Source organism: Eleutherodactylus coqui, chromosome 6 (assembly GCF_035609145.1).
Source record: "Eleutherodactylus coqui strain aEleCoq1 chromosome 6, aEleCoq1.hap1, whole genome shotgun sequence".
Taxonomy (NCBI): Eukaryota; Metazoa; Chordata; class Amphibia; order Anura; family Eleutherodactylidae; genus Eleutherodactylus; species Eleutherodactylus coqui.
In genome coordinates, this window is record NC_089842.1 from 188214566 (window position 1) to 188232692 (window position 18127).

At 41.8% G+C, this 18127-nt stretch overlaps 1 protein-coding gene across 1 annotated transcript; it reads right to left on the reverse strand.

The window, feature by feature from the left end:
* Nucleotides 1-497: 497 nt before the first annotated feature.
* On the reverse strand, nt 498-4091 carry NFKBIA (NFKB inhibitor alpha). Its single transcript, XM_066608478.1, has 6 exons — nt 3592-4091; nt 2536-2644; nt 2165-2372; nt 1976-2064; nt 1586-1843; nt 498-1133 (listed from the first exon to the last, which is right to left on the reverse strand). Exons 1-6 carry the CDS (start codon nt 3834-3836, stop codon nt 1086-1088), a joined length of 957 nt encoding a protein of 318 aa, XP_066464575.1. The 5' UTR covers nt 3837-4091; the 3' UTR covers nt 498-1085.
* Between the last annotated feature and the right edge of the window lie 14036 nt (nt 4092-18127).

Sequence of the window (18127 nt, forward strand, 5' to 3'; positions counted from 1 at the left end):
AGTAGGGAAAAGGGGTCGGACAAAATGGCTGTCATTAAAACTACATAATGTGTATGGCACCCTTAATTGCAATGTGTTCTTGAATAATCAATGCAAATGGCAAGATAAGGAGCATAGGTGGCCTTATAAGTCTCCTCACACCCTCTAGGTGCTCTCCCCAAGGAGAAACGATACCCTTCCTGACCCAAAGAATCAATGTTACGTGTTGACTTTGCATATACTTCAATGGGAACTCAAGGTATGGGGGGAAATGCTACTGTAACTGGCATACACTGTGTGGATTCACTGACTGGAATTCTCCTGAATAGTATTTATGCTATTTTTTGTATGTTCTCATGCTGACCTATACATTTCACCCATTCTGCCCTACAGAATCATCAGTTTTGAAGAAAGCCTCAAGGAATTGGAAAGGTGTGAGTGACCTTGATCAGGCTGATGCAAAAAGTACCTTTTAAGAAAAGTATGAGCGTGTTTTATTGAGCAGAGAGGTACGAAAATAGTATTTGAGTTTTTTTTAATAAATATATCATTCGTATAAAAATAAATCATGTACAGTATTTACAATTTACACATTCTGTAGTTTATTTTTTGACCACTTAATCACATGTAAGAGGTCTAATATAGATCTGTATGAGCTGTTTTAGCATTATGAAAACCAAACACGGCTGTGATGTTACCAGTAGCTTTGTTACAGACTAGCTACACCCATATATGTTAAAATATTAATTATATTCTCTATATGTTCTTCACTATTAGTTCAGCTGTAAAGATGTTTTTCATCTCTGGGAAGTAGTCTTTTTGGTGACAGACTCTTGTTTTTCTCCTATTCTGCCATGCCAGAGTCTTGACTTCTGCGACCAAGTGTTGGTTCTGGGCTCTTCTACACACATCCACTTCATGACTCACGTAGAACATCTGATGCTTCAGAACAGCACAAGCACCTCAGGCTCATGAACTCTACGGTGGAGACACGTCCACTGCTCAAGCTTCGGTAAGAGGAATCAGTAGTCCAAGTGCTGTTAACTCTTGTACTTGGCCAGATTCTGTCCATATACATTATGCTGGTCGATTAATGCTGCACTGGCCTACACCATCCTTGGGCATAGTGATATGCAAACGTCGTCATACATATACTGTAAAAAGATAAAAATGCAATTAAGTAAATGGAAAACAATGTAATATATACAGGTGCTACATACAACAAAGTACTCTAAAAACTAATTTGGGCCTTCAGACTTCGTTCATGCCATGAAACCCCAATCTAGCACTTTCTCAAGTACCTTCCACCTGCTAATTCATTGAAGATTTGAGAGCCTCATGACACTCTGATTGGTTCTCCTCACCCTTGTTTGCAATGTCTCTGGAAAAGAGGGAGCCCTGTGGAGTTTCATGCAGCCCATTGAACAAAGGGATGACACCAACTTGAGCGGAGGCCATCCCCTCTCTATAGTTCTCATACCACCAAGAGCAGGTTCTGCCTCTATAGAATATCTGGACTTGTATGAATTTGATACTTGGTGATATCTAACATTATATTCTGATCAGTCTAATGATAATAAACAATCATATGAGAAATAATATTTACCTCATCATCTGCTTCTGATTCTGACTCTGAACTGTCTTCATCTTCACTTTCGGGCAGATACTGGAGACTCGTCTCTGTAAGAGCGAGTAGGTGCTGTTGAATTTGGAGGTTACTTCTTCCCCAGGTAAGTTGGCATGCGGAGTATCCTTGATAGGTGACTCTATTCACATCTGCTCCATATTTCAGCAGCAAAAACATGAGAGCTTCATTCTGTTTGTCTACCGCCATGTGCAGAGCTGTGCGACCATTACACGGTTCCTAAAATAATGATGAAAGAGGATATTAAGTTACCAAACGTTGGCCGATAATGGCTGCTTCTTTGCAAAGGCTTCAGTTGTAACACAACTCAGAAACTTTAATGTGTAGCCGAGTCCTATGAGAGTAACTCACCTGTGCATTAATATCTGCTCCCAGCCTAATCAAGTCCTCCACAATAGCAAGGAAGCCATTACTGGATGCCAAGTGCAGGCATGTGTGACCTAGAGAAATAACATCACCATGAGCATCCGGCCGTTTTTGATCTTTTTAATCTACTCCATACTTTTAACATAAAAACAAACAGATCGAACTGATACCTACCATTATAGTTTGTATACTGTAGAAGTGGGGATAGGCGGGTTTTGCAATTCTGGACAACAACTCCAACTCCATGTAGAGACCCCTTTTCGCAGGCAATATGTAGAGCTGTATTTCCACGATAGTCTCTAACTTCTGGATCACAGCCGGCTTCAAAGAGTGTTGCTGCTATTTCAGGCTGATCTGTTATTATGGCCAGATGAAGAGGTGTCTGAAAAGAAAAGAAAAAAAATATACATATTAAAAAATCATGTTGTCTCATAATTCAAAAAGTTTGATTTTACATCATTCTATTCGCCATTCATTTTTTTATAGTTTAAAAAAAGTCCAAAAAATTGGTGTGCTTGACTAATGAACCTTTAATCGCTTTTTACCTGGTGAAGGTTATTCTGTCGGTTCAGGTAGAAAGCATCTCTGTAGGATCTTTTGATCACTTCCACTGCAAGTTCTTTATCCTCATGAATAATTGCCAAATGAAGAAGTCTGTAAAAATGTATAAAAGTAACAATGTTAAAAAAATTTGAATACTATAATACTGATTCAAAAATGTAACGTAAAAGGAAATGTGTCACAATTTCATCACTTTCATTTACCAGATAGTAATATATGTAATCATTATACTGTGTCAACTCTGAGTTATTTCCCCTCCCTTTGCAATAAGTCCAGGATTGTGTAAGTTGGGTTTTTTTTCGATGTGTTGTCTCTCTAGATATGTCTGTTGTTTTCCGCTTTCTCATGTATGCAGTTGTGTTCCTGGCCACCAGCCAGGGACTTTCCGAATAGCTACAAAAGCTCCACCTCTCGCAGCCAGCAAGTCACATCGCAGAACATGGTGGCCTAGTTTACCCTCCCCCATGTCCTTCCTCCCCCTCCTCCACCCCTCTCAAGCTTACAAAGAGAGGAAGGGAAAACCCAGAAAAGATAGATCAACGCCATGAAAAAAACCCATTAGCTCTCTAGTTGCAAAATTACATTTTTCCTTCCTTTTTGACACATTAGCACAGCAAAAAAAAAATCGTATAGCAGGGCGAACTTTTCAGATGACGCCACAATTGCACTCTTTTCTGCATGCAAATAAAAAAAAGTAAATAAATACAAAATAATAAAAACCCTGCCTGCTGCTGTCATTCTGCAAAAAGCTGCACGGTGCATTGCTTTATTATACATGATTTCCTGTTATTTTGCATTTTCCCCTCTTTCTCTGCAACAGCTTTTCTTGTGGGCTGACAGTCGTTGTGTAACCAAATATGTCGGCATATCTGCATTTGAACTGTTTTTTATCATTTTTTGCTATTTCAAAAAGATTCATGTTTCTTCTTAAGGGATAATGACTGCTATGGCCGTGCAAGACTAAACGTTTCTATATAAAAGATGCATAAATAGAGATATAAACATGAACATAAAAAATAATGTAGTTCAAGGTCACTTACGTATCTCCATCCTCGTTCGCCTGCATTTTCCATGCCTCTGGTTCATAGTCCTGGATGTTTTGTTCCATAGGGATAGACAGATTTTGCATATCTTTAAGCATATTATTATAGTCCTCTTCTCTCAAAGAGTCCAGTCCGCTGTCGGTTCTATCTTCAGTGGCCTGCAACAGCTTGTCTTTCCCAGGCATCCTGATATCCCCATCCATCATCATGTTTCTAGAATAATCCGTATAGCTTGTAGTCATCTTGAGCAAGTCCTTTTGCAACTCAAAAACGGGAGAAAAAAAGTTGCAAAAAATTTTCAAAAAGTTCCTTTCTCTCTCAACTTTTTTTTTTTTTTAAGTAGTGGCTCCTCCAGAATCAAATGTATCGGCGTACAAAAAGAAGCAAGAAGTTGATTCTCTTAGTACAAGGATAATCCCTAAATGTAGTCTTCAGCTGGCACCCAAGTGTGTTGGTTGAGTGTTGTGCGAGATGTGAGAGCCCTCACTGTGTGCTGGGCTTTTTCAATTTAGTGATTACACATATGGGGATTTTTGGTAGGCGGAGCTATGAGTGTTCCTCCTGTAATCTATGCACTGTGTACTCGGAGCTGGGAAATTCCAAGTAGTCACACTGCAAGTGCAGCACGCTCAACCAGACTTATCCTGTTCTGAAAAAGAAGAAAAATTCAATACCAGAAAACTTCCTGACCTGTTACAGAAAAATTCCCTTTTGTGTGGAATGTTCTTTATTTCTCAAACGCTATACAGCACGTTGTTCTCAAGGTGATTTTTATACCCAGTACAATCCCTCAGCATCTACTGAAGATCTGTGAGATTTTTAGGGACTATACAATACATTTTTTATTTTATACTATGTTTTACATGTTTGTTTTTGACTGTCAGAACAGTTTTGCTGCTATAAAGCGGCATTAACACTTTTTTCGTGCAGTTTTGCTGCATGCAAAAAAAAAATGTGAAAAATGAAAAACTGCATTAAATCTGCAGGGTCAACACGTTTAAGGCCTGAGTCCCATAAAAAATTTTGCGCGCGCAAAACGCAGCGAATAGAACTTGTATAAGCGTATTTTGTTTGTGCAAAAAATATGCAGAATGCTCTTTTTGGCTGCATATTTGCATGTGAGAATAGCCCATACTGAACTAAGTAACTTAATTGCCTATTTCAATGAATAGGAGCATGGTTTTGTGGTTTTTATTGAACGTGCAAATGCGCATGCAGAAAGTACAGTAAAAGACAAAAATGCATGTGCGTATGCTGCGCCTATTGTGCAAACATGCTGCGCAAATGTGCTTACGCCTGTGGGACACCGGTCTTAGGACTCATACGGAAAAGGGCTTATTGAACCTATTTAACAGTCTATATTCAGCATTTACGACTCATTCCTTTGGTTCAGTAGGGGTCTCGGTGTTATGTCCAAAATATCAACGGTTAGGGCGAATTCACACGAGCGTATGCGGAAATAAGCAGCACCAAGCAAGCTGAGGTTTGAAGAGGACAATAATTAGCGCGTTGCGTGCGTGTCTGCACATATTACTACAGGCGCGGCCAAGTCCTGCTGACTACTCTCCTGCATTTTGCGCAGTTCAACACCCTTCCCCTTGCATATTGGTGCACCTGCCATAGACTTCTATGGCACATTTGCTGCATAAATCACAGGACAATAGAACAGGAGCTATATTTTTGCGCACGCTCGAAATTCCCACGCAAAACACGCTTATAAGAATGACATTAATGGGTGCTATTGTCTGTGTTTAGTGTGCGCAGATTTTGCATGTGCAAATACCTGTGCAAACACACTCCTGTGAATGAGCCCTTAAGCACGGGTACCGAGGCGGTGACACCTGAACCCCCTGCAGTTTGAATGAATGGAATTCAGTTCCCTTTACATTGGCTTCACATGGGCTGGAAATGCTGCGGAATTTCCACTGGCATGATCGCAGCAGAAATTCCAGTCTTCACAGACCAAGCCATTTGGAGGGGATTTAAGAAAATTTCTGCTACATAATGCTGCGGATTCTAAATCTGCAGCGTGCCTATGAATGCAGTGGACTTTGGTCTCTCTCACACGGCCATAGGCATTTTTTACATACGCCTGCTGGTGCTGTAAAGACACGTGAACGGGCGCACAAATCTAACATTTGTGCGCCCGTTCAGACGGTATTGGCCCCAGGGCATACACGCCGAGCCCACAATGCCGTTGGGCCTCTCCTCCCGTCCTGCTGTGTGCAATGGGAGGGGGTCGGAGCTAAGCACCCATTCCCTCCCTGCCCCTTGTCTGCAGCCAGCAATGGGAGGGGGCGTGGCTTAGCTCCACCCTGTCCCGCCCCCTCCCATTGTAAACAGCCGGAGGAGAGAAGAGGGAGGGAGTGTAGCAGTCACGCAGCTAAACTCCCTCCCACCTGCCTTCTCTGGCCGCTGTCATTGGCTCCCATAGGAGGCCATGCTGCGGTCGACATATTCCAGCCGGAAAGATCGTTCCAGGACTATCTTTGCGGGCCGACGTAAAAGCATTCTGCGCTATATCGGTCCGACGCTTTCACACCACGGGAATACGGCCATGTGATCTGATGCATTGGAATCCCATGCATCAGATCGTAGCGTATATAGGCCGACCGTGAAAGCGGCGGACGATATACGCTCATGTGAAAGAGGACTTAGGCTGCAGAATTTAACCATTACAATACAAGGCTTAGGCCTTATTCACACTAGCGTTTTTACGTGGCTAATTTAGCCGTGCAAAAAAATCCCGACCATATGAAGCATTGGTTTCCAACGTATTCATTCGGACAAATTATTTTTCTGGCGTGCAAAAATGTTAGACCGAAAAAAATAGCACATAACTCAGCAACTGAGAAGTCCTGCTGCAGAAAAATATAGGCCTTGCCCTATCTTTTTACTGAAACATGCTGGCGGCTCCATACACTCCTATGGGAGCTGTCAGAAAAAGGAGGGGGAGGGAGTTTAGCCGCGGCTAGCTCTGCTAAACACTGACAGGTGCCTATAGTGAGGCATTTCATCAAGTGATTACTAGCAGTTCTGCTGACCAAGGGATTTTGTGGCTGCAATACGCCGCAGCCAGCCATATGAATGGATGAAAGATTGCGAATAATAGCCGCGCATTTGCACAGGCACTGATAGTTCATATGGGTGGGGAACCTCCCCACTCTCAAAAGTGTAACAGAACGGCTTTGCATAAAAATACAGGCATTTTAAACACGGGTTCATGTGAGTGACTAGGACGAACCATGCGTACCTATGACAAAACAACGTACACAACCTAGTGCCCCGGCACTAAACCCTGCCTCCCCCTGTTTGTCTTCCCCTCTCCTTCCTACCCCACTAACCCCGTCCCCTATTGCAAAAGTTAACTACAAGTTACAACGCAGACGAAAGAAATTGGATGTTAAAGGAAGTTTATTATTTCAGGCATATAGACATACTGCAGTTTAATCTTCATAAGTTGTATTTTCATAGCGTTATCCAAGTCACGACGATATTTGAAATAATTGTATAAGTGATGTTAACAAAAAAGCAATAAAAATACTTTGAAAGAAAAATACAGGCATTTTACTGAAAAGTCGATGACAAAAAAAAAAGATAAAAAGTTCAGAGGAAACTGCATTGGCAGAGTGGGTGCTGTGTATTTGTGTGCGCAAATGCGTTTTTTTACTGTACTTGTGCACAAACAAGTTGTGCACATTTGCTCACGCAAAAAAGCACACAAAGATGTTCTCAGCCATTGAAATAGGCAATTAGTTTAATGAGCTCAATATATATAGGAGAATAGAACATGCTGCGTATGTTTTGTGCAACCAAAATGCGCACACAATATACGCGCGTGTGAACAAACTCGTTAAAATCAATAGATTCTATTCTCTGCATATTTTGCGTGCAAAAACGTCCGTGAGAATCCGGCCTAAGAATTTTTTGGGTACGTATTTATGCAGAGGTACCTATTTTGTTGTGCATCATGCGTTATAAGAGTTGTATTTACTTAATATATGCAGAACTTTTCTAATACGTCCAAGTATATCAGAGCGAGCAGGCATGGATCGCTATGCTGCAGGAGAGACTGGCACACAACTCGCATGTGGTTGGCAGCATTAATAAATCTCTGTATATAGTAGGATACAGACCACCACTACAACCACTTACAGTAGATGCCGTTAATATCTGTATCTCCTATGCGGCCCTATGGGGGTCTATGGCTACAGATTGCGCAATCAGTCTGCACAGGGTTTGCAGTCACTCGCAACTCCAGTTCCTCTGCTACTTGTTAACTACCTGTCTGTCTGGGCATGCTGGGAGTTGGCATTTTGGAAAAACCGGAGACGCAGGTTGGAGATCGCTGCTATAAAAATCCAAGGCATTTAGAGGTACAAGACCGCCCTATAGACGTCTATAGCTGGCATACAATTAGGAGTCTCTATGTAGATGTAACTGCTGTTTGTCCTTAATCCCTAAGGCCGGTGGCACACGACTGGATTAGAATTGCGGAATCCGTTATCATCACCCACTCAGACGATCCGTGGTATTCCACATCCATTCAAAGAATAGAACAATTGCATGTCCGCTCACACGAGCGGACAGCGATTGCCATTTCCACAAGCGGAAATAAAATCAATGCTGTTTGGTTCCTTCTAAAGACAGACCCGTTCGGCAGAGGGGATTCCTCTTTCCACCTCCCCGAATGGAGCAGAAAAGTGGAATCTACAATTCCCCGTATATAGTGACATGGACCATGCTGGTATAAGACTGGCTACACACGAATGGATTTGCATTGCAGAATCCACGGTCGGCATCCGTACCACGGATCCACAGCGAATACCATTAGTAACATGTTATTGAAAAGAATGGAAATCAATTCACTCGCGGAGAAAAAAAATCGCAATGTTCTATTTTCTTGTGGATTCCACACAGGCGGCTTTTATTGAAGTTAATGTAAGCCGTGCGACCCGCAGCTTATTCGCAATTGACATTGTGGATAGGTCGCAGGTACCCATGTCATCGCCTAGCAACGCCATTTGCAATACAGAAGATTACAGGTAGGTAAGATCGCCGGCCGCGGTCAGGGCCGGATTCCGCTGCAGGCTGCCGAATGTGGTATCTGACACGTTTGTGTTTCACATGGCGAAAGAATTTCGTGAGAGCACATAAAAACACAGATTTATGAAACCCATGTTTTTCAATCACTTTCTTCTGATTTGCGATGTTTTCACTCATGCGATGTTGCGAGATTTAAAAATCGCGGTATGTCCTATCTTTCCGCATTTTGCTCTTTTTTTAATCGCCCATGTTTTCCTATATATCCTATGTTTTATCGCATAGCAGCGCACAAATTAGTGATTTTCGTGCAATGCGTTTTTAATATTAGAAACTCCCATTGTCTTTCTCACAAGAAAATCGCAAGCAGAAGCAATGTTTTTGTAAGAAAAAGGATTGCTGACACGCAGACCTCTCATGAGCAAAATTGCAATACTGTCGCGATTTTCTCGCGACGATTTCTCTATTGCCCATGTAAAACTGCCTTAATGCTGGCGCTTCACAATGAATATGCAATTTTTGGAGGAATATGCAATTTTCTTTTCACACGCATGTAAATTACATGTACAGAGATGCAATGCATTTTTTTGTGCAGAACTCATCACAATCGCAGAAAAGTCGCAGGTTTATCCGTGCGATATTGGTCCGATTTTCTTGGACTGATATCGCAATCGCCTGTGTAAATACAACATATGGCTCATGCCCATGGATGATGTTACTGTCCGTTTTTGAATGGGTGAATGCACTTGGAGTTTTCTTTACTTGGATGGAAAGTTTATGTTAAAAAAAAAAAAAAAACGCAGCAAATCCTATTTTTGTCCGATTCTTCTAGTACAAGTGCGGGGTCCCGTATATCAGACAGCACATAGATGGGATGTCAATGTGCTGTCTGATGCATGTTGTGCCTGAGAATATTGGGCCCGTCTGTTTTTCTACAGCTTTTTTTTATTTTTGCATGGGCAATAGCGCAGAGTTTGAACTGCAAAAAAAAAAGACTCTGGGCTTCTTCATGTGCAAACATGCTCTGTAGCGGTGAGCATATTTGCACATGCCCTTGTCTGGCAAAGCCCTTAACTATTGAAACCACCAGCGATTAATTTTTTCACACGTAAAAAGCGCAAATACATTTCATGCATATTATGCGTTTTTAGTGCATTGCACAAACCAAAATATAATATTGCAGTCACCTGTGTAAATACAGCTTTAGGACCGCGCTCACAGGGGCGCTTCACCTGAGCGCTGCGTTTTTACATAATAATCTATGCTTTCTTAGCGAGAATTGCCAGATTTTACTCTACTACTTGCACCCGCACATCATGTTCATTTGCGATTTGCGGATGGCAAAAAAAATATGCACGGATTAAGATGGTTAAATAGTTAATGAGTTCCAGATGCGTCATTTTCCTGCGCAAGTTATGAGTATTTAACGCATCTCCTAGCATGTTCCACATCCCCATTGACTTCTATGGGTACTTTTGGTGTGCAAATGCGCAAGACAAAACAGCATGCAATTTTTTTTTGTTTGCTGGACTGAAATGCGCATTTTCCTGCGCATGTAAACGAAATAGATGGGTTCTATTCTTTGCGCATTGCACATGCAAAAACTCCCATGTGAAGGGCGCTTTACAGATGGTTGCAGGAATAAAGAATAACATTTTATAGGGTGAAAAAAAAAAGCTTGATCCTCAACTGAAATCCTGCTCGATGCACCGAGCTACCCACTTGTGCCGGGTATTGCATGGTAGCTGTTGCTAGGTAATATTTCATATTTCTATATTTCTTAGGAAATGCAAATCAAGTATCGTCTATCAGTGGATCTGTCCATAGAGATGCATTGATCGTTTAGTATCTGAAGATTTGAGTTATCTGCTATCTGATTCATGGGAATGTGAACATAACTGATCCACTGTGAAAAATCCCGGAGATAACCCAGACTTTTGGCAGATTTGTGATAGCCGAAGATCCCCTACTGTAAGATCCCCAACTAAAACTCCCTGCTGGACGCATATAGAATTGCTAAAGTTAAAAATACCCATTTTACCACACAGCGCACAGGACTGTGCTCACTTCCTATGTTATGTCAGGCTGTTGCTAAGACGTTTACACAGTAGTTTTGTACTCCTGCTTTAGACCGCCTGTTGACGGTCACGGCAGGTTGGCAGTTGTAGTTTTGCAACAGCTGGAGGACTGGTGGTTCAGGAACACTTGTCTAGACTTTGACCACTGTGCCTCAGATATTGAGGAGGGGTAAGAGAGGGAGGGGGGGAAGGGTACTATTTTTTTATCCAGGACATCTCTTAGCGTTTTACATATACATTTGCGAATCCCTATGGACTTTGGGTATGCAGATGCTCAGGAACACAGAGCAGGGGGGCTTGATAAAGACTGCTAAAGTTGAAACGTTGCCTGCTGTATGGAGCAATAAAAATTTATATCCTATCCTAATATTTATACACCATTGATGCTGTCATTTGCTTCTCTACTGGATCTCCAGCCCCCTGTGACATGGATGATGTGGTTGGCATCATTCATGCACCACTGGGAAATGAATCAACTGGAGGTTCCACTGCAGATCCGGTTCACAATACTGGAAGAAAGTGTTGCATGCAGAACTTTTTCTTCCGTTTAAAATCCGGGCAGCTGAGTGGGAACCGAATGGACCCCATTATAGTCAATAGAGTCCGTTCAGCGCTGTTCAATTCTGTCCTGAGACTGATCCGTCTGGCCATGGGGATTCCTCTTTCCTGCGCCCCGACTGCAGCAGAAAAGCAGAACCCCGGGTGAAACCACTCTTATATCAACATTTATAACAAAAACAGTTTGGGAAAGTGTGTAAGTGCACTTTGCAGCGCTACTATTGTTTCACCGTGCAAAAAACTTGTGACCAGCTCCTTTTAAATGGGTTTTCTTACCGGCTTCTCATCATGGGACAACCTCCTAAATTCCATATTATTTAATATTTTAGTGTGCCTGCATAATCTGATTTATGTTTATGTAACTAATTACTTTCTGAGATTGAAAGAGTTGTGAACTAGATTGATAGGCAGTGATGAATGTAAGGTAGTTGGGTGCAGAAAACAAGATTCTCAAGCTCTGGCCACCGACACACTGGCGTTTTTTTAGTATGGGAACAGACTACACAGGGACAGCATATGGTCCCATATTGCTCAATGTAGCGAGTTTTTTCATGCAGACACAGACCACAGTTATCACATGCATTTTACGGATGAGTCTCGCCAATGCAAGTCAATGGCGACAGAAAAATGATGGAAAGCATTCAGATGCCATCCGCTTGATGTCTGTTTTTGTTTTTTAAAGAGATGCAGAAAAAAATGCTTGTTTCATTTTTTTTTTTTTTTTGCAGACTTAAAAAGTGGGGGGCATGCGGAGGGAAGAAAACAGACATAAAGACCAAATACGGATGCCATGCAGAACTGCACATGTATTTAAAAAAGTCAGTTTTAACAATCAACTGTTTGAACTGACTGCTTTATTTCATACCAGGGTCAGCAACATACATTTTATAGTGGCTGTGCCTGGTATAGCATTTCAGCCCTACTCAATTGAATGGGACTGAGCTGCTTTCAGGTCATGTGACTGATGAATGTGACATTACAGGTTTCAAGGTTCAATCACATCACTCTTTAGGGCTCTATTAGGGTGTTGTAGACTACGCTGTTAATTCTGTTAAAAAAAGGAAACCCAACGGAACAGAAGCAAACTGAAGGTTTTCCATTTGCTTTCTGCTTTTGGAAAACCCATTGCGATCGATTGGGGGCGGGGACTGGCTTTTTACCGTTTTAATTCTGTTTCTCTGCTCTAAAAATGGAAGTACTAACGCTGGTGTGAACGAGCCCTAAGAAGAAGCCACCCTGAGCACAATCTGAAAGGAGAAGCTGTCCCCAGCTCCCCCACTGGTACCACCAGCACTTTTGGGATCCATTTCCCTGTAGTTCCAGAAGTGATGACTCAGCCAGCTTGACTGATGAAGGGGTTCACCCCGAAAAGCATATCCTATTCTGGTTTTTAAAAGTTTTTAATAAAACAAAGTTCGATATAATGTCTTACCGTTCTTCTATCCTTTCTGGAGAACAGCGTCTACACACTAGTTTTTCATCCTTTAGATTTTTACACCGCACCCACCTTTGGAAGCACCCCAACAATTCATCCTTTCTAAGGCTTTTTGGTCCTTAGACCTTGATCTGGAACCGAAGCCTCCAATACCTTTGGGTTTGCTCCACCCCTCTCCTATCCTACACCTGAGCACGTTGGCTGATTAGTGGGGATCCTGAGTGGCAGACCCCTACTAACCAACTATTGTTGTCCTGTCCTGCAGATAAGTCAACAATGGTTTAGTCTCAGAAAACCACTTTAAATGAAAAATAATATCCTTGTTCCTCCTGCTTTTCCAAAGCGCCTAAGATCACATGTTGCAGAAGTCTGTGGAAAAATGTCAGTCTTTCCAAGCAGATTTATATTTGGATTTTTCAACTGAAATGAATAAAACTAACAAGATATCTGAACAAACACAGCTCTTTTTCAGTACAGAAAGTATCTATTCTGCAATTTGTGAACATACATGAAACATGAACAGATTCCAACTTGTGCGTCTAATCTGAATGAAATGTAAATAACAGGAAAATACATAGACTATATAAGAGGGGCCGCTCTAAAAATCACATGATGTGACCACGAAGGATATCCTTGATATCTGCAAGAATTATGCAATCATTTGATTAATTATTGCTTGACCTTTAATTCGGATTCACAAAGTCTTATTTGCATTCACATGGCAGTACTTTGCCCGGCTTGTCATCACGGGAAAAAATACACGACATGCTCTATTTTCTGTGCATTTACATTTATGAAGTGCAAGAGCCCAATGAAATCAATGGCTGTGCAAATGCACCCCAAAAATGTGTCCCTTACTTTTTTTTATACATGGATATAAGGGCAGGTTTAAGATAATATACTGATAATATTTACTGACCCTTCCGGAGAGGTGGGAGCCTGAGCAGTAGTAGCCGTCAGTCACTAGCCTCTCAACCTAACGAAAGCTTCCTGGTTCTGGTACTACTGACAGAGTTTTGTGTTGGAAGTCTAAGGGTGCGTTCACACGAGCGCATAAACGGCGCGTTTTTGCGCCCAATCGTATAAACGTGACCATCTGAGGCGTTGGTTTCCAATGTATTCGTTCGCACGGGCGATTTTACGGCGCATAAAAACGGCAACCTGAAAAAAAGACGGAACATACGCCACCGAAATACGCGCCAACGCATATTCGATGGCCAAAAAGATAGTTTGCAAAGTAGGAACAAACGATAATACGCTTTCTAGCTCTGGTCATGATCGCCGAAAAACGTTCTTTCCGGCGATTAAACGCTGCGCACGTGCGAACGTAAATACGCCTACGCTCGTGTGAACGCGCCCTAAGTGACAGGTGAACAGTATCTCGTTGGCTGTTATGGCAGTTAGGAAAAATCTTGGTACCGTGTTAGCCGTGTTCTTCCCAACAGTTTTTACAGTTATGAAAAGGGTTGCATATGCGTTTTTTTGAGCATATTATATGGCACTGCTTACAGGGACATGCTGCATAAAAGTTCAGATTCTGGATTAAGTATCTTGATATACGCCAAACCATTAAAATTTCCATGCAATCTAAAATATTACAGTAAATAAAAAAATAAAGTTGAACACAAGATACTATATTTTCCTGAAAATAAGCCCTACCCCGAAAATAAACCCTAGCATATATTTTCTAGCTTTTTGAGGATGCAGCATGATTTTTCAGTATTTTTGAGGATGCTTGAAATATATACCCTACTTCAGAAATACACCCAAGTTACAATTATTTTAAAAAGTCAATTTAAATAGTGTCTAGGCAGCTATACATGTAAAAAAGTAAATGCTTTTGAATAAAAATTAATATAAGACCCTGTTTTATTTTCGGAGAAACTGGGTAAAATGCTTTTGTTACATGCAACTGATCTCTGCAGGTGTGATTCTCAACAGCTGATTTTGCAGAGGGACACCAGAACACCAGGGGGATCATCCGGGACAAAAAAATACATGTTTTTTTTGGAACTTACCAACTTGTTCGCATATTTCAAAGATATGTAGACAGAACCATGAGAGATGGAAGACAGCCCCAGAGGCCTCTCCAAACTTTTAGGCAAGTGTCAAGGTAATCCAGGCAGACTTTACTAAGGCAGAGGGTTGTGTAATTCACTGTATAGAGGATATATAATGGAGTCATGCGCTCAACGTAATTAAGGGAAGCTAATTCAGGTGCTTTCAAGTGCAAGAGACCATAAGGCTAGTTTCACATGGGCGTTAGCGATTTTGCTGCAAGAAAATCGTGTCTTTGTACCTGCGATTTTTGGGCGTTGGCATTTTTTTTTTTTTTTAGAATAATCTCGCATTGCTGCCAGCCACGATAGAATTGTGTGATAAAAACGCTCAATTTTTTATTGCGAAAGTCAATAAAAAACTTTGCTACATTGCGATGCGATAAAGAGGAGGCTCCATAGGGAAACATGGGAGATTAAAAAAAAAACAAAAAAAACAATTGAAAATTATTGGTTTCATAATATGTCTTTTTTACTGACTCTTGCATCATGTGAAAATCGCGCAATTTTCGCATACACTGATTCTGTAAAGGGGACCTAACTCCCTTTCCCAGCAGGCTCTTGCAGGAAGTGCTGCACTTTTATGTGTAAAGGACAATAAATTGTTATAAAGCATGGCAATAGTTTTACCAGCCAATTGTAATAGGAAGCTAGGGATGCAGAACTCATAAAGGAGGTAGCCGAGGACTGTGTTTATAGGGTGTGAAGTAGTTGGAGGAAGAACTGGAAATAGTTACTTGGCAAAGATTTGAATCAAGTTTAAAAGCACACACAAAAATCCCATACCTCAACCTGTTTCACAAGCTCAACTCATAGGAACTTAAACCCCGTGGCAAGGACTGTGTAGACCTGTAATTGGGGGGGAAACAAACAGGGTAAGAGCGGCTGCAGATGAGCATAAGCACAAAAACGCTTGCAGCAGTGGGATGTTTTGCGCTGTGAAGGTTGCGCTATCGCATGTATTTAGAGCATTGTACTGTACTTTGTGCTCTGCCGGGGACTTTTCACATCTGCACGGGACACACTCGTGGCATAATTAAAAATGCTATGCAGCCTAATGCCACTCCTACACAGGCTGTTTTTTATAGCGTTTAGCACGGCATTTCAAATGCTGCGCTAAACGCTGTAAAACTCCTCCATTGATTTTAATGGGGCTTTCCAGACACGATTTTTCAACGCTGTCTGTTCTATCTTAGCGTGTTTCAGCAAAATTTTTTTTTTATGCGTCTCATCATCCCTTGCAATGATGGGATGCGTTAAAAAACACTGTTTGAACGTGTTTGAAAATGCTGTAAAATGCAGTGTTTTTTTACTGACGTCCGTGTGAGAGTGGCCTAATTAATCCCAGGTGTTATTGCACAGATCATTGCGCAATTTCGTAGAGATCGTGAATGCCCATAGATTCCTATGGTGCCTTAAGTGTGCAAATGGAAAAGCAAAAGTGTGAATGAACCCACTGAAAACAATGGGTTCTATAGTCTCTGCGCAATATGTGCAAAACCATGTGCAAATACGGTCATCTGAACCCGCCCTGATATATACAAAGGCGAAGCTATACGGCAAGTGTAAGCCATCATTTACACAGTATACACTGTGGGAACCCGTCCGGGGGTCCCGGCACAGGATCCAAAAACAGTAGTTTCAGGGAATCCCTGAACAAAATCAAGTAGAACCATTCACAGTCATTAGTCAAACAGACATGACTTTGCACTGCTCAAAGAACTGATTTTGGCTAGTAGTTGTCCCATAGAAAAATGGGACCTGATAGGGTGCTGAGCTCATTAGTCACTAGTTGCTTCATTTAAGCTCACTGAAATGAAGCGACTAATGAGCGTCTTCTCTAATCTATGAACGACTGACTGTTCACAGTGGATGGAAGCCGGCAGCTGGAAGAGATCTCCGGCGCTCCCCGCCTCCCTTCACTGAACGACTATCGCTCCTGTATGAAGGCTCAAGACTGACTGTTGTCCCGTGTAAAAATACCTTTAGTCAAATTACTAGACAGTATCCAAGTCAATAAGCCCAGAGGGGTTATTGCTTATCTTGGCAGGAAGAGCGCCCTCCTTTGGCCTGACAGATATTTAACCCTTTCCAATCCACTGTCTGACCCCTGAAGACATTATGATTTAGGGCTGTACAGTTCCGATGTTGGAAGACATCTGTCGGGGTTCTCTTACTGTATATTGCCGGCCTCTCTGCTGTCGGAGCCTAATTAACGTGACACCTCATGCAGTACTGGCTTTAGCCAGCGTATAGTGCCGTTGTATAATGGCAGAAAAAGAGTAAGCCGACCAGGATACAAATTGGATTGGAAAGGGTCAACTACATAGAGGCTTCCTCTGAGGCATCAAAAAAGTATTTTTCTATTTTTTTCAGGATGGATACAGTATAGTAACATAGTAACATAGTATGTAAGGCCGAATGAAGACAATGTCCATCTAGTTCAGCCTGTTTATCCTCCTATGTTGTTGATTCCAGTATGGAATAGTTTAACATTGGCATCTACCAGCTTCTCTTTCACAGCTGTGTACTTGGCAATTTTCTTCCGCATCTTTATATGGAAATCAGGAGACATTTGTAATGGAGTATTTTCATATTGGCGAGGACCTTGTGCCTTGGCCAGAACGGAAAAGTTGCCCAACAGCACCGGTCTCTGGTGAGTAAACATTATTGTGTGTATAGAAACCATAATATGACACCGGTTTAGCTCATATACACAGTTGAATCTTTCTCTACATGGAAGACCTGGAGGCCATTGTAAGGCCTTCATTTGCTATAGAAATCGATCAACACCCCACAATCCTGTCACTAAGGGTTGCTGGGCTGATGGTAGGAGTCTCCGTCGTTCTCTCAAATTCCCTAGATGTCTTTGTTATTGACGACAGTATTTAAAGGGTTAAATAGATGGCATCAGAGCTTGCTGTATATTAACCTCTTAGTGACCAAGTCTGTATGCACCTTAATGACCAAGCCAAATTTTGGAAATCTGACATGTGTCACAGAATAACTCAGTTAAGGTTTTGCATATCCAAGTGATTCTGACATTGTACTTCATTTAGGCGTTAAAAATAGACCGATAGAATTTGTGTATATTTATTAAAAGCATCAAAATTGGGAAAAGTTTAAAAGAATTGTCAATTGGATGGACATCTCGCTGCACTCGACTATCTTTGACAGCAAGATGCAGGGAAATTTTAAATTTGCCAGGCTCTCCGGCCTTCTGTGCATGCATGGGGTCCCGCGGCTCCAGGTTGTCAACTACCTTCGGGAGCTACCTCACGTCCAGAGCCTGCAGGGTTTTAACCCCCACAGGAAGCATGTTTTTACATCCCTGGGGATTAAAGCCCAGCAGCCCAGGACAT

Excerpts from the sequence above, each read along its gene's own strand:
- NFKBIA (XM_066608478.1), bottom strand. The coding sequence starts at position 3,836 with ATGACTACAAGCTATACGGATTATTCTAGAAACATGATGATGGATGGG. Across the intron at positions 2,645-3,591 it reads GCGAACGAGGATGGAGATAC|ACTTCTTCATTTGGCAATTA; the intron begins GTAAGTGACCTT and ends ACATTTTTACAG. Across the intron at positions 2,373-2,535 it reads GACAGAATAACCTTCACCAG|ACACCTCTTCATCTGGCCAT; the intron begins GTAAAAAGCGAT and ends TTTTCTTTTCAG.